At 51.2% G+C, this 12982-nt stretch overlaps 3 protein-coding genes across 3 annotated transcripts; 1 reads left to right on the top strand and 2 right to left on the bottom strand.

Moving 5' to 3' along the window:
* Positions 1-1046: 1046 nt before the first annotated feature.
* CTHT_0049270 (WD repeat-containing protein) lies at positions 1047-2676 on the bottom strand (the record flags this gene model as incomplete). Its single annotated transcript, XM_006695225.1, has 2 exons — positions 1047-2077; positions 2142-2676. 2 exons carry the CDS (start codon positions 2674-2676, stop codon positions 1047-1049), a joined length of 1566 nt encoding a protein of 521 aa, XP_006695288.1.
* Positions 2677-3162: 486 nt separating this feature from the next.
* On the top strand, positions 3163-4602 carry CTHT_0049280 (uncharacterized protein; the record flags this gene model as incomplete). The annotated part of the gene is made up of 1 exon (XM_006695226.1): positions 3163-4602. The coding sequence occupies one exon, from the start codon at positions 3163-3165 to the stop codon at positions 4600-4602; it is 1440 nt and encodes a 479-aa protein (XP_006695289.1).
* Positions 4603-10657: 6055 nt separating this feature from the next.
* On the bottom strand, positions 10658-12124 carry CTHT_0049290 (uncharacterized protein; the record flags this gene model as incomplete). The annotated part of the gene is made up of 1 exon (XM_006695227.1): positions 10658-12124. The coding sequence occupies one exon, from the start codon at positions 12122-12124 to the stop codon at positions 10658-10660; it is 1467 nt and encodes a 488-aa protein (XP_006695290.1).
* Between the last annotated feature and the right edge of the window lie 858 nt (positions 12125-12982).

The raw sequence follows: 12982 nt of genomic DNA on the forward strand, positions 1-12982 counted from the left end.
ACTAGATAAGGCTGGCGATTGGATTGGCGATGGATCTCGGTGGGGAGACGCAGGTTAGGTGCTGGGACAAGGACGGTGATATTGTTGCTCTTCAGGGGTCACCAAAGGAATCAAAACGTCAGAAATCAAACACCTTGATGGCATTCGGGAAGAGAAGAGAATGGCTGGCGCTGGCGCTACAAATTGTTGGCCAGGAACCATGGCCGGGACCAGGCCAGATGCAGAACAGAGAAGAGGCCGGGGGGCTTGCTGAGCGATGAGGCTTGAGCGCTGACAATCCCGGTGCAGCGACAGCGACACCAGCGCCCATCAGCTGCAACCAGTCCGCCCCAGATGGCAGACTGTTGCCAAGAGGGGTCCACTGCCGGCGTGTGTCTAAGATCTAGCCAATCAAGAGCTCTTTCTTCTCACACGAGACCTTCCAGCAAGGGTCCCCTGGTCATCGCCCTGCCAGGCGGCCCTGCTCAGATGCGACCCCGAAATCTCACCAGATGCTGGCGCCAGCTCATCACCCGACATACAGCCGGAAGATCTTGCGAGAGAGTCAACGAGCCGATCAAAACGGACCTACATGTGTATTAAAGTGCAAACTGCAGAGAAGCCATCGCGGTACCATTATAATGGCAAACAACAGCAGGTTTTTTTTCCCGATTCGGTTTAGACATCTCTACTTCTACCTTTCTTGACGAAAATCCTTTTCGGCAGGAGTAGCAACCGCCAACACCTCCATGTCTTATCGATAAACAGCCTTATGATGCGCTGACGAGGAAGCGATCCCGGCAGTAGCATGGCCACTCGGCTCTGTCACATACGAACATTCTGCTGTCTCCAGTTCCATGCTTCTATCAAGACGGAAAAAAAAATATGGAGTTCGGAAAATGCTCCATATGATCTGCGCCACAGGTACTGACATGTAAGTATGAATCGTGGTTTCAGCTAACCTCATCTAACCTCTCAACATTTTACAAGTTGTCTAGGTAGTCTAGGTATCATCCCCAACATCGCCAATTACAGTCTTATGTAACCCGTGTGAGGTACCACAACACTCACATCCACAGGGAAAGCTTTCCGCTTGCACTGCCTCCAGCAACCCAGTCCTTCGTCGGGTGGAAGACAGCAACCGCTGGCACGGCCGTGATGCCTTCCCCATCTAGCTGGGCGAGCTGCTCACCAGATGCCGCGAACACATCCACGAAACGGTTCATGTTGCCAATCACAAACTTGTGTATCCCGTCTTGTGGGTTACGCTGCCATTGGGGCTTGAGGATGGTCACCCACCGGCCCGTCTGATTGTTGTGCGGGATCTTACGAACGGGTGTCATCGCCTTCTCATCGAGCTCCTCTCCTGGTGTCCACTTCCCTGCGTCCGGGAAGGAATAGATCTTGATTGTGTCGTCGTAGCTGGCGGTTGCGACATGACCAGCCGCAGACCAACTCGCGTGTGACACCGACAGACGTGACTCATGAGTGCCCAGCAACGCTGGAGTGTGACCACTCTCACCCTTAGTGATCTTGCGCAGGTCCCAAATCTTAAATGTGCGGTCCAAAGAGGCCGTAGCCACAAGGTGAGGATGGCGGGGATGCAGTGTGAATCCGCCAATCTTGTGGTCAGTCAGGTGCCAAATATCTGCCGCGGACGGCTTGGTGCGCAAATCGTGCCGTCCGAGAGAGCCAAAAAGAGTAGAAAAGAGAATCATGTTGGGATCATTGGTGGGCATGTCGATCGCGCTAATGGCAAGATCCTCGTTGGGATCAGCCGGAGCATAAACTTGGATTGAAATGCCCTTGTCAAGGTCAAGCTTGCGGATTGAGGAATCGTAAGAGCCAGAGAAGACTGCATTGGCATCGACCGGGGAGAAGTGGAAAGCTGAGATGGTGCGGGAGTGGGTTTTGAAAGCTGATATGATGGGATCCGGGCGCTCAATCTCTTCCTCCTCGTCGTCTTCGACCTTGGGCGGCTCCTGAGAAGCGTCGAACACACCCATGGCACCCTCCTTGTCTCCGGCAAATATGATCGGCTTTTCCTCTGTGGGATGGAAGCCCATTGAGTATACACGCTGTGGCACAATCTTGATGTCTGTAACCTGTCAGTTTATGAACTCAAAAAAAAAAAAAAAGAAGGACTGTCGCATGCAACGCACCCTGGACCGACCACTTCTCGTACAGCTTTAAGCTGCTCATGCGCAGCCGCAATTCCTTGAGGACCTTATCTGTGGTCTCCTTGACGTCTTCGTCCGTAAATGTTCTGAGCCCAGGCTGAGCGCCTCGACTCAAGCCCTTCAAACCTGCCAACCCATCCAGGCCAGCCTCCCACTTGCGACCCTCAACTTGGATGTCGCCCAGCTTAAGATCCTCATCTACACGCATCTTCTTGGCCTTCACCTGTTGTGCCTCAGCCTCAGCATCGACCTCAGCCTTGCGCTTGAGAAGTTCCGGGTCGGCATCGGGTTTGAGGCCGGCAAGTCGACTGCTCTGGCGCGTAGGACGGGGTGGCTCGCGCTGGATGGGTTCGCGCTTGGTTCGAGGGGTACTGGAACGTTTGGGTTTCGGAGGCTTTGGTTGAGGAATAATTTTCTCTGCTGTGGTGCTGATCTCGCCCAAGATCGCATTATTTTGTGCGATGTTTTCGAGCCTCTTGCGCTCGAACGCGCTCATGACAGGTTCTTTGGACGGCATGACGATGGATTAAGGACAATAGCAGGAGAAATAAGTTGTTTAGACAGACGCCAAATATAACAATTTAATTGAGAAAAGAACACAGTGAAATAAAAATATAACCCTAAGCAGAACTCCTGCACAGGAAGATGGTGGCGCAAGTCCTTCGAGGAGTTGAAACGCGACGATGCGCGAGACGCAGGATCCAATAAACCACAGCGCGACTCTCAGAGCCCTGGCTCGCGAAATCACGGGAAATGCAGGGGTCCTTCTTTAACCCCACACTTTTAAGATCTGCCAAGTTTGATTGGTCAGCCAGCAGATATCAAGCTTTTTGGGGGTTTGTGGAACAAGGATCTACCGGCAGGCAAGGCGCGCGACAGGTGAGTGGGGCAACGACCAGCTCTCGGGAAATTTTCGAGATCTCGTCGGATCGAGACACTATCAACACATCGACAACCTTTGGGCACATTGCCTGCCCACAGGTTCCCTGTCCACGCAGCCAACATGTCGACCACAGTCATGCCGTTCCTCTACCAAACGAGGACATTGCAGCGATTATCTCGACCGGGAAGTGCGCCACGAACACTGCGCATGCTCTTGCACTCAAGTGCCACTCTTAGGTACCCCCGAGCCCACTCGAGACGTCCAAAACGGACCGATAACACAATCCCCTTTGAACTTCCCGAGGGCTATCAGCCACCCGACTCCGAGACACCGGCTTTTGTCGAAGTAGATCCCGAAACTGGTTTGCGGTCAACCATCACCCCCTCTGAGAGGGCGGCATTCAGTCGCATTTTCGAGGAAATTGCAGCGAAGAGGGCTGCTCAAGCCGCTGCTGCTGGCATCCCACCTGCCGGGACCACGTCTGCCCCTCAGACTGCTGCTAATGCTGTCCCTTCTCGCCCCGATCAATCCTTCACCGATGTCGATGACTTCAGCATCCGCACAAAGGAGCCGGATCATAATGCCTTCCGCGATACCATCAATATCATCGTTCAAGATGCTGCTGAGGTGCACACGAATGCTAAGCGCCAACTTGGCAAGACTTTCGAACCCCTGCATCCTCTGGGCCAATTGACAGCTGCGACTGAATGGGAAAAGGCTTTACTTCGCTTCCCGCCCAGCCTTCGTCAGGCTGCACGCATCGCCCTTGGCACCATGGAAGAGGACGCCGCAGCCGAGAAGGCACCTCCTCCTAGCACGACTCATCCGATTCACGACGAGATTGTCAACGAGGAGACTAAGCTAGGCGCACAGATAGATGTGGCCCTTGACCCGCTGTCCACACCAGTCAAGAATGAAGCCCTGCGGCGCGCTGAGCGCAGGCGTGTCGAGGCCAAGATGCTGCAATGCAAGACTGACTTTGAGCTGTGGGATGTGCTTGAGGAGGAAGTCTTCCCCATGGTTGAGAAACTTGGCCTGGACGAGGAGAGTACCAAGGCGGCCACCAAGAATGGCAAACGTGGTCGTGGCAAGCGAAAGGATAAACTCCCTGTGCACATCTACGGCCCTCTATACCCAGCATACCTGATGGCGGCGCTGCGTTTGCTCGACACACGTTTTGCGCGCTCATCACCACTTGCTCTTCAGGTTCTTCCTCGAGTCAAGGAACTCGGTCTCGCCAGTTATGTACTCGGTGTCAGTACGCCGTTCTACAACGAGCTTCTCCGCATCCATTGGAAACGCCACGGAGACCCTCGTGCTGTCTTTGATTTGCTCGAGGAGATGCGTGCTGTCGGTCTGTACTGCGATGAAGTCACCAAAGATATCGTCTTGAACATCCAACAATACCTTGATGCCAGCGCTAAGGGTAAGGAGGGCCCATTTTTGGGAGAGTTAGCGACTCTGCCTGAATACGAATTCGCGCTTATGCCGCGTGCAAGGCACTGGCTCAAGGCAATTGAGACCCAAATGTGGGAGAGGAAACAAGATTTGCGGGTGTGAGTGGGGCTGGTGTACGATACGCTGCGTGTATTATGGGCTTGGGACATGTATGCTAAAGGTTATGGCGTTTCGTCGCTTGGATAAGACACCTAGGCCTGGAGCCGGATGTTATGTTGACTGGCGGGGTATGAAATCGCAATCATATCTTCCTATTTTTCATGAAACACTTGACGCCCTCAACACATCTGGTCTTAACGGTGATCACACACTATTGATGAAAAGCCACGTTGAATGGCTATCGTTACCAAAGGCGGCCATCAAGTTGGTCTCGGATCTGAGACCTCATGCCCCGCTCCTCGTGTACACATCACCCTCTGACATCATCATCCACTCTTGGTATTTCTCAATTTCAGCTCAGACACTTCGAATTAGTAAGCTTCTGTCTTCATTTCAGCTTACCCATTTCCCCGAAAAAAAGACACGAGAAGTTTTACTGTATCATTATGGCTGAAGCAGCGCTTCTTTCGATCAAGTGGTCCTGACTCAGAGATGTCTCACGTCGACCATGTCCCGCCGACCCGACCAGGCAATCCTTGACCGTTTGGAGAACCGCGACCGCATGATAGACAAAACACTTTAAGAGAATATGGTTCCATATCATCCCATCCAACCAAAATTCGGTCCAAAAAGTGGTCTCCCGAATTGATATTTCCCGAGTGAACTACTGAAGATCACACTCCTGCCACCAGACTAAGATGAAAGCGAAGGCCACTTTAGATGTCAGCATGACTTTGGACAAACGCAGCCGAGCCACCACGAACACCTATGAATGCGTCCTAACCAAGAGGTCTGCTTCTTCCCGTTCGGTGTCACTTCCTTTGGCTATCCATCAAATAGGGCTTTGGACTCGGCTGCTACCTTCCGGCAGGGAATCGACATCTCGACGTCAATCTACCCCCTGGTGGTGTTTTAGCTCAGTAGTACGCAGGAAGAGTTCGTCCAAAGAAAGTCCTCAGATCGACTTCACAGAGAACGAGATCCCATCACCCACTGGTATCAGACCTTCATACACAATACCACAACAGCAAACAGCTCAATCAGCGACAAGCCCAATAGAACAAACCCAGCAGCCAATGCTGAAACGAGCGCCATCCCTCCGTCGAAGGTGTACATCTTGCTTTGTCGTCGACGGCAACACAGTCAGCTCAAGCAGTGACCTTTCATTCTCCTCCACACCATCAGTCCCATATAAGACGATCCCCATTCTCACTATTGACACGAGCGGCAGAGCAATTTCCCCAACAAAGGCCAAACGGTCCCTTCCATACTCGAAGCACCACCAGGCTCAGCGACAAAAGCAACAGCCTGCAACTCAGAAGGGATCACCGCTGGGAACCCCAACTCTGCCACAGTCTCCTCGTTCGGAGGGCAAGACTGTAAGGCCCAGTTAAAACTTGGAGAGGCTGTGGAACTTGCTTCGGTGTCATGGCAAGTCTCCTTACTCTGTACGAAAAGATAGGCCGCAGTTTCAAGGGAGGGATCGTCCTTTGACGTACCTTCCTGAGCTCCCGATGATGTCACTATCCCACTAGACGTTTTTCTAGCGTCTAGCACGTGCCATGCTGGGGACCATTTGCGTATGGATTTTTTTTTTCTACGATACATAACCAATAATACAGTCCTGGATCGCCATTAACAGTCTCAACCCACCTAAACCACTCGATATCACCGTGGTGACGGCAATCTACCTATATTTCAGATAATGTATCATAACAGCTCAAACAGCCAAGGGTTTTGCCGAATGGGGGCCCTATGGTTGGGGTCCAGGAAGGAAGAAGGGATGGCTGTTAGGGAGAAGCCTGAGCAGGCGAAATGGTATTAGCTTATGTTAGGCTTTGCAAATACCCAAGCAGGAGGAGAGAACTGCGTACACGTCTGCCTTTAAAAAGGATTGTACCGAGTAACCCTGGTGTACTGAGAGCTTTTTGACCAAGAATTTTGGCATCGAATTTTTGAGGGAGAGTTGTAGATCTAGAAGTTGCTGAGGGCGATTGACATGTTATTCAACTGACACAAGTTCCAGAAGGCCGTCCTGTATCAAAAACCGACAGAACCCTAAGCGATATAGATACCTGCTGATGTACAATATAGTTTCCCCATGACTTTATACTGGAATAACCGTGTGCTTATCATGAGAAACATGTAGCTATGAAGTGTGACAATTGGGGGAAGGGGGGGTCGTCTGGTGCTTCTGGCTTGATCTTCAATATTTCCACCCCAGCCCCTCTGCGTCGAGCAATTGAAAGCCTGTTGTTCGGGTCGTAACCTTCACTCATGCGGAAAGATATGCCTTGTTCCAGATCGTATAGCTGGTTCTTCGCCCAGTTCGTTTGAGAAGGCTTTCCCAACATGATCCTTTGCCGTTCTCTCGTGCAGCACCAGCAAGGCTACATTCGGTTGGACCATCTATGCGATGGTATAAGCACGCCTTGCAACATACAGTCAAAAAGTAAATGTCTGCATCGGATAGTTCTCTCCTCCTTGCTCCTATCCATGGTTCATCTCCTCCGGGTGCTAGCACAGACAATGGTGAGCACGGGGCAGCCCTCCACCCCATCGCCCCATAGCAAGGCTAGTCGTCGAGACCAGTGAAGCGCTCCATCGACGCCATTGAAAACCGGTATGGGCCATTGTTTCAGCCAAGAGATCATCCATAGGCTCCCTGCTTTCAAACCATCATATAGGAGGATCTTGGTTGAACAATGTCATTTGTTCGTGGATCCGGGGCTTCATATTCCAAGCATCTAGCAGGCGGTTGGCACACGTATATACTTTATGTACATACTTCTCCAGCTTGCGCCTTTGCGCCTCAAAGGTTTCGTGCGCTCACACCAGGTCTTTCTTATGCATGGTTCATTGAACACTCGAAAAAAAAATTTGCATTGGAAGTGTGGATGGTCATCGAGAAGAGAGTGCGTGTTGCTTTCTGTGGGACGCAGATGATTATTTACAGATTTGGCAAGAGAAATGAAATTGGAGGATAAGATAGAGTAATAACTTGAAATGCTAGGTTAAGATCAAGGAATATTGTGCTTCCGGGGTCCAGTCTCTTATAGTTTTTATAACTTGATATTGACGACTTCGAGGATCGAGACTCCAGGAACAAGGAAGATGTGTCTTGCGTAGAATTTCGTAAAGATCCGACCGATTCCAATTATTGCATCTATGCCGCGGTATTTGCACGAATGGGACGTAACGCACTTGCACACAGACGCAGAGCCACTTCGTCCTACGACATGTACGCCAACAGTATCGGCTAACCTTGTACAGAATCTCTCACTATATCGGAGGTGAAGTATATACTATGCCAGCTGTCACGATCAACAGGGGGTATGGGGGGAAGAAAAGTTGAGATTAGGCACAAAGGGCCAATAAAGGCGCGGCTCACGCAGGTCCGGAACGGAGAATAGGAAAGAGAACCAAGAGTCACTGATGACAGGTCGTCAGAGTCAAGAGTCACTTCCTTTTGACGCACACTATCATTGTACCATTCTGTTAAAACAGCCCCTCTTTTTTAAAGCTTGTTTTCTCCTGCAAATAGTACAGGATCCATCAAGACAGTTCAAAATGCCCATCAACTAGGGCTCTGCTGGTTTCTAATATTACATAATAGCTGGTGTGGAGAGACTATTATTCTCTCGTCTGGATGATAGTCTTCGGATAACACCAGCGGAATCTCGCTCTCCATTTTCCGTACCTGACGCCCTGACCAGTATGACGTTGGTGGCTTCCCCGTGATCAAACCCTCTCGCTGCTCCTCACAGGTTTTGCAAGGACCAGCTGATGAACGTTGCCCTCCAAAGAAGCAGTCCTCGCAACATTGGACCTTGATGATCAAATCTGCCTGAGCAAGCACCCGTCTCCTCTCTGCAACCCAAGGTACATCATCTCCTGGCGTTATGTCATCCGGCCGCAGTTCCATGAACCTCCACCCGATCCTCACGAACTCTCGCTTCCATGGATACGTCCATTCACACCATCTTTCCGTCCTTCCAGTCATTAAGATGGTGCATATCTCATCCCATAGCACTCCCATCTTTAAACCATCATCCAAATCGGTTTGATGCCGCCTTAACGGCTGTCGTGGACTGACCGTCTCATACACGACTTTCCTGACTGCCGGCCGGGAGATATACATCCGCCGCCAGCTGGCCCCTTTCCGTTTATGTGCCTCGTGAAGCCTCTTCCATTCCTGCCTCGGGCATTGACGCTCCAACCCCGTCAGCTTTGCCAGAATATGGTTGCGATACCGGCGCATCCTGCTCCTCTCCCACTGTCCTGATGCAAACATGGCAGTATCGTACATGCGTGCCATATTCAACGTGAATGGTGCTACAATTCCAAGGGTCCAGAGGATGTTGGGCGGTGACTCGTACTTGGTGAGGTTGTTGATGCGTTCGCTAGGAGCATACCATTTGCGTGTGTTCTCATCTCGCTCCATCTGCCCCTTGAACGCGGTATTTTGCAAGGAAAGGATGCCATCGAGGGGATATATGCATTTAAAAGCCCATTGAAGAAGGGGGTTTGGTCGGAAAGGGGGTCCAGGAGTTTGATTATCGGGAAGAAAGAACAGGTGGCGCTGTAATGGAGCGGATGAAGAGATGATGGAGTTCCACATCTTACAAACGCGCTGACAAGAGACAAGAACAGTGTACATATCCACCTCGAGGAGAATTGCTTCCAGCAACTCGGGGGTGTTCAGTACCCGAGAGCTGGAAGCGGCTATTCCTGGCTCCATAAATGAGTTGCAGCTCGGGGGTCGCTGCTTTGGGTTGACACGTCGATATACAAATATAAGGCGTGACTTCAGAACTTTTGGATCGAAGCTTAACGATGGTGCTCGTTAAACTACGTTGCACCAAGCATTGCAGACTCGGTGGCAGGGTACAAGGAGTGTCCGTAGACCGCACTGCAGGAGGATGCTTTCGAGAATTCAGAAACCTCGGGAACTCTCGCTTGGGTGGATGTTACTTCTTGTACGACGTCGAGGAAGGGCTCCTTGAAGAGCGGTGAGGGAGCTATTGAAATGCCCAGGGCAGGGGGGCTGCCATCTTCCTTCCGATGTTGTGTATACTGAAGAATATTTCCGAGGCTGATCGGAAAGCTACCATATCGAAGCACCATTGAAGTCTTGGCTGGGATACTGACATTTAGGAAGTCAATGATGGGCCAAGCAGAACTCAGGGGAGAGAAAGAGACATATCAGACGGATATTAACCAAATTCGAGACAACGAGCAAAAGAAGACGAGCAGCTCGTACTTAACGAGTCATGATGGTTAGCGAGAGCATTCCGCGACCTTAAGTACAGGCCTTGGAATCGCGTTGGTCGCTTATTCTAATTTGTTTTGTGGTTTGTATTCAGGGATTCAGGGCTTTGGTTAAGCTGCAATCGATTACCCATAATTACAAGCAGTTTGGCATGTTGATGGAGCTGGTGATGTGCGTCAGCCAAGGCGATGGGTGTTTTTTACCAAGTCAAGAAGGATATGCGAGACTTGAAATAACCATGAGCGAGTCGGTGTGTGTGATGCGCTGTATTGGATGCGACAGCCCCGCGGTATTTTACAGGAATCTGAGGGGTAATTTTCAGGTACTTCAGGGACTCTTGGTAGTTAGAGCAGAGGTATATACTGTTTTTCATCCATGAAAGTGTGTTGGATGACGGAACTGCATGGAGACCTGTTCGACTTCTCATACAATAAGCCCCTACTCTAAGGCTGGACTGTAATGCTGGTGTTGATGATCTTGTACAGTAAATTCACCGTCATTCACCGTCCATGCCCACGCATCGTTACAATGTGTCATACTTTACAGTAACTCTGTGGATTTGTTCATCCACTACCCACACTTTGCAACAGACTTGCCGGGGATGAGCTCTGAACAACAGAGGCCCCAAAGTTCTCTCTAAACACCTGCATCAACTCACGGCAAAAGATTTCAAGTGTGCTTACGGTAGAGGCGCATAGGAAGAGTATTGGAGTCTCCGTTACTGGCCTTTCTATGTTTTACGATGCGTAAAGGATGTTGGATTTTTTTTTTTCGCTAACTCTCTGCCTACGCAGTCCATGGGCAACCCTCGGATACAATTTCTGTGATGTTGCTCTTCCCCAAGCTCTCCGTTTCATCCAACACCAGAACCATCCGCTTCCTGGCCTCGATATGACTCTCCTCGTCCATCTTTGCTAAACCCATATGCTCCATTACGACACACATCACCGACTCCATCAGCCTCTTCGCCATCGGCCCTGCCACACCCTGTTCATAGAAGGCCGGCGTCTCGTTAGCTTCCAACAACCACACATTCCCCGTCACATCCACCAGGAAGTCCAAAGCAAACAGCTCATAGCACTTCTCCATAGTCGTGAACTTATCGGCCATCGTGTGTGCCGCGGCTCGGAAAACCTCGCCCGAGATCTTACACACCTGCTCCCACACCTTTTGCTTCCATTCCTTCGGGTCCCCGAGGACTCCATCATCCACCGCCGTCGTATCCTTCCAGAATTCTCGCATCGATTCCCGCCCCAACACCTCCTCATCACTCAGGTGCAGAGCCGTGTTGGTCAAAAAAGCCCGCAGCGATGCCCCCTCCTCCCATGGGTACTTATATTCCTCTGCGGCTAGCAGGGTGAGCATCTCACGGTAGACGTGCACACGCAGCCGGCCGATTGGCAGCACATAGGCGCGGACGTGCCACTTGCGACCGTCCATACGCGGCACATGGAGGATGTACTGCTGGGCGACGAAGGCACGCATCTGGGCTGAGGGGATGCGACCATTGGCTTTGAAGACATACTTTGGCCTTTTCGGGCGGGAGACTCTCGTGCTGCTGAGGGAGAGCTTGCCGGTAGTTGTTACGAGGACGTCAAGAGCATCGAGGCCGGGAGTTGTGAGAGTAGGTGTGAAAGGCGGTTGATTGGCGTCTTCTTTCTCTTCCTCCTCTCTTTCTGCTTCAACATCTTCCACTTCCTCCTCCTCATCGCTGTCAATCTCGTACTCGGCGAGTTCGAGGTGGCCGGCTAGCTCCTCAATGGTGCTGAAGAGACGGATGCCAGCACCACAATCGACCAGGGCAGGCTTGAGGATCCACCACTGACGCTCAGACGGAGGCTTATTGGCGTTGTCCTCAAGTGAGCGCAGCAATGTCAAGTCGTCGGTAGCGGCAAGCGCTTCGTCGACGTACTCAGCGTAGTCCAGGGACAGTCGAACTGTGGCAGGGACATGCTGCCGCAGCTTGCTGCCAGGCCTCTTGGCAGCCCAAAAGTCGACCGCCTGGGACAAGTAGTCTTTGCGGGCCAGGGCATCGCTGTTCGGATAGGCATTAATTACGCCGTTTTTGGCACGGTTGATCACGGCGAAGTGCTCTTGGAGCTCCCAGCCGTCACAAATCTGGAGCTGCGTGTCCGCGTCTGGAGGGAAGTCGGCCATGTCATCGATGAAGACAGCATCAGGCACATGCCTCCTGATGAAGGTCTTCAGATGCTCATCCAGCCAGGGGCAAGCACCCCTTACATATACGTACATTTTTGCTTTCACAGGTGATCGGAACTACCACCTAGAGACAGGATTGTTCAACGAGAGTTCTCCCCTTTCTCTTCTGGAGGGAGAGTGGCTCGACGAGGAGTAGAAACGTGGGCAGAGCCCTGCATAGGGTTGGCAATCGAGATAAGTGTGGTTTCTCCCGGGGCAGACGAAGGCATTGGGCGACACGGATCAGAGATATGGTTTTCGGCGGCCTTGGGAGTGCCTGAAAGGCAAGAAAACGAACCTGAATTGGTCACCTTAAATAATCTTTCTACTCAGCTAAATTGGGTCCTAGGATCTAACTTGGCAGACTCGACTTAACACAACGGAGCTCTTCAAGGAGATGGAGACATCCTCATGTCCTACTCCTAGATTAACCCCTTTCGAACTTACACGCCCTTCCAACGATCGCTTTAATGAATAGTGGGTCTCTGGGTCGGTTGTTACAAATAAGCTTCCCAGATTCGAACATAAGTGGTCCTTTTTTTGTAACGAAGATCTGACTTGTCAGAAACGAGGCTGTGGAATCGACTCCCGATTTGTTGACTGACGTGCCAAGATCCTGTTAACGTCGTAGTTTCCTTTCTATACTGACACCGGTGTATTTCTAATAAAACATCTCTGGCCAAGAGAGATGTGACCATGCCAAGCCAACCCATGGACATCGATTACCTAAGAAGCGGCATCTTAGTGAGAATCTTCACTTTTTCTCTTCTCTATTGGCACATGTAGAGTTAAAAAACGTAATGCATGCCGAAGACCGCATCATTTTCTGCACGTCGGCCCGGTGTTTGTCTTCCCTTTGCCTTGGCATCATGGCTCTCGATACTCCCATGAAGGTCGTCGATGGCACAGCAT

The sequence above is a fragment of the Thermochaetoides thermophila genome (assembly GCF_000221225.1).
Source record: "Thermochaetoides thermophila DSM 1495 unplaced genomic scaffold scf7180000011819, whole genome shotgun sequence".
NCBI classification, from domain to species: Eukaryota; Fungi; Ascomycota; class Sordariomycetes; order Sordariales; family Chaetomiaceae; genus Thermochaetoides; species Thermochaetoides thermophila.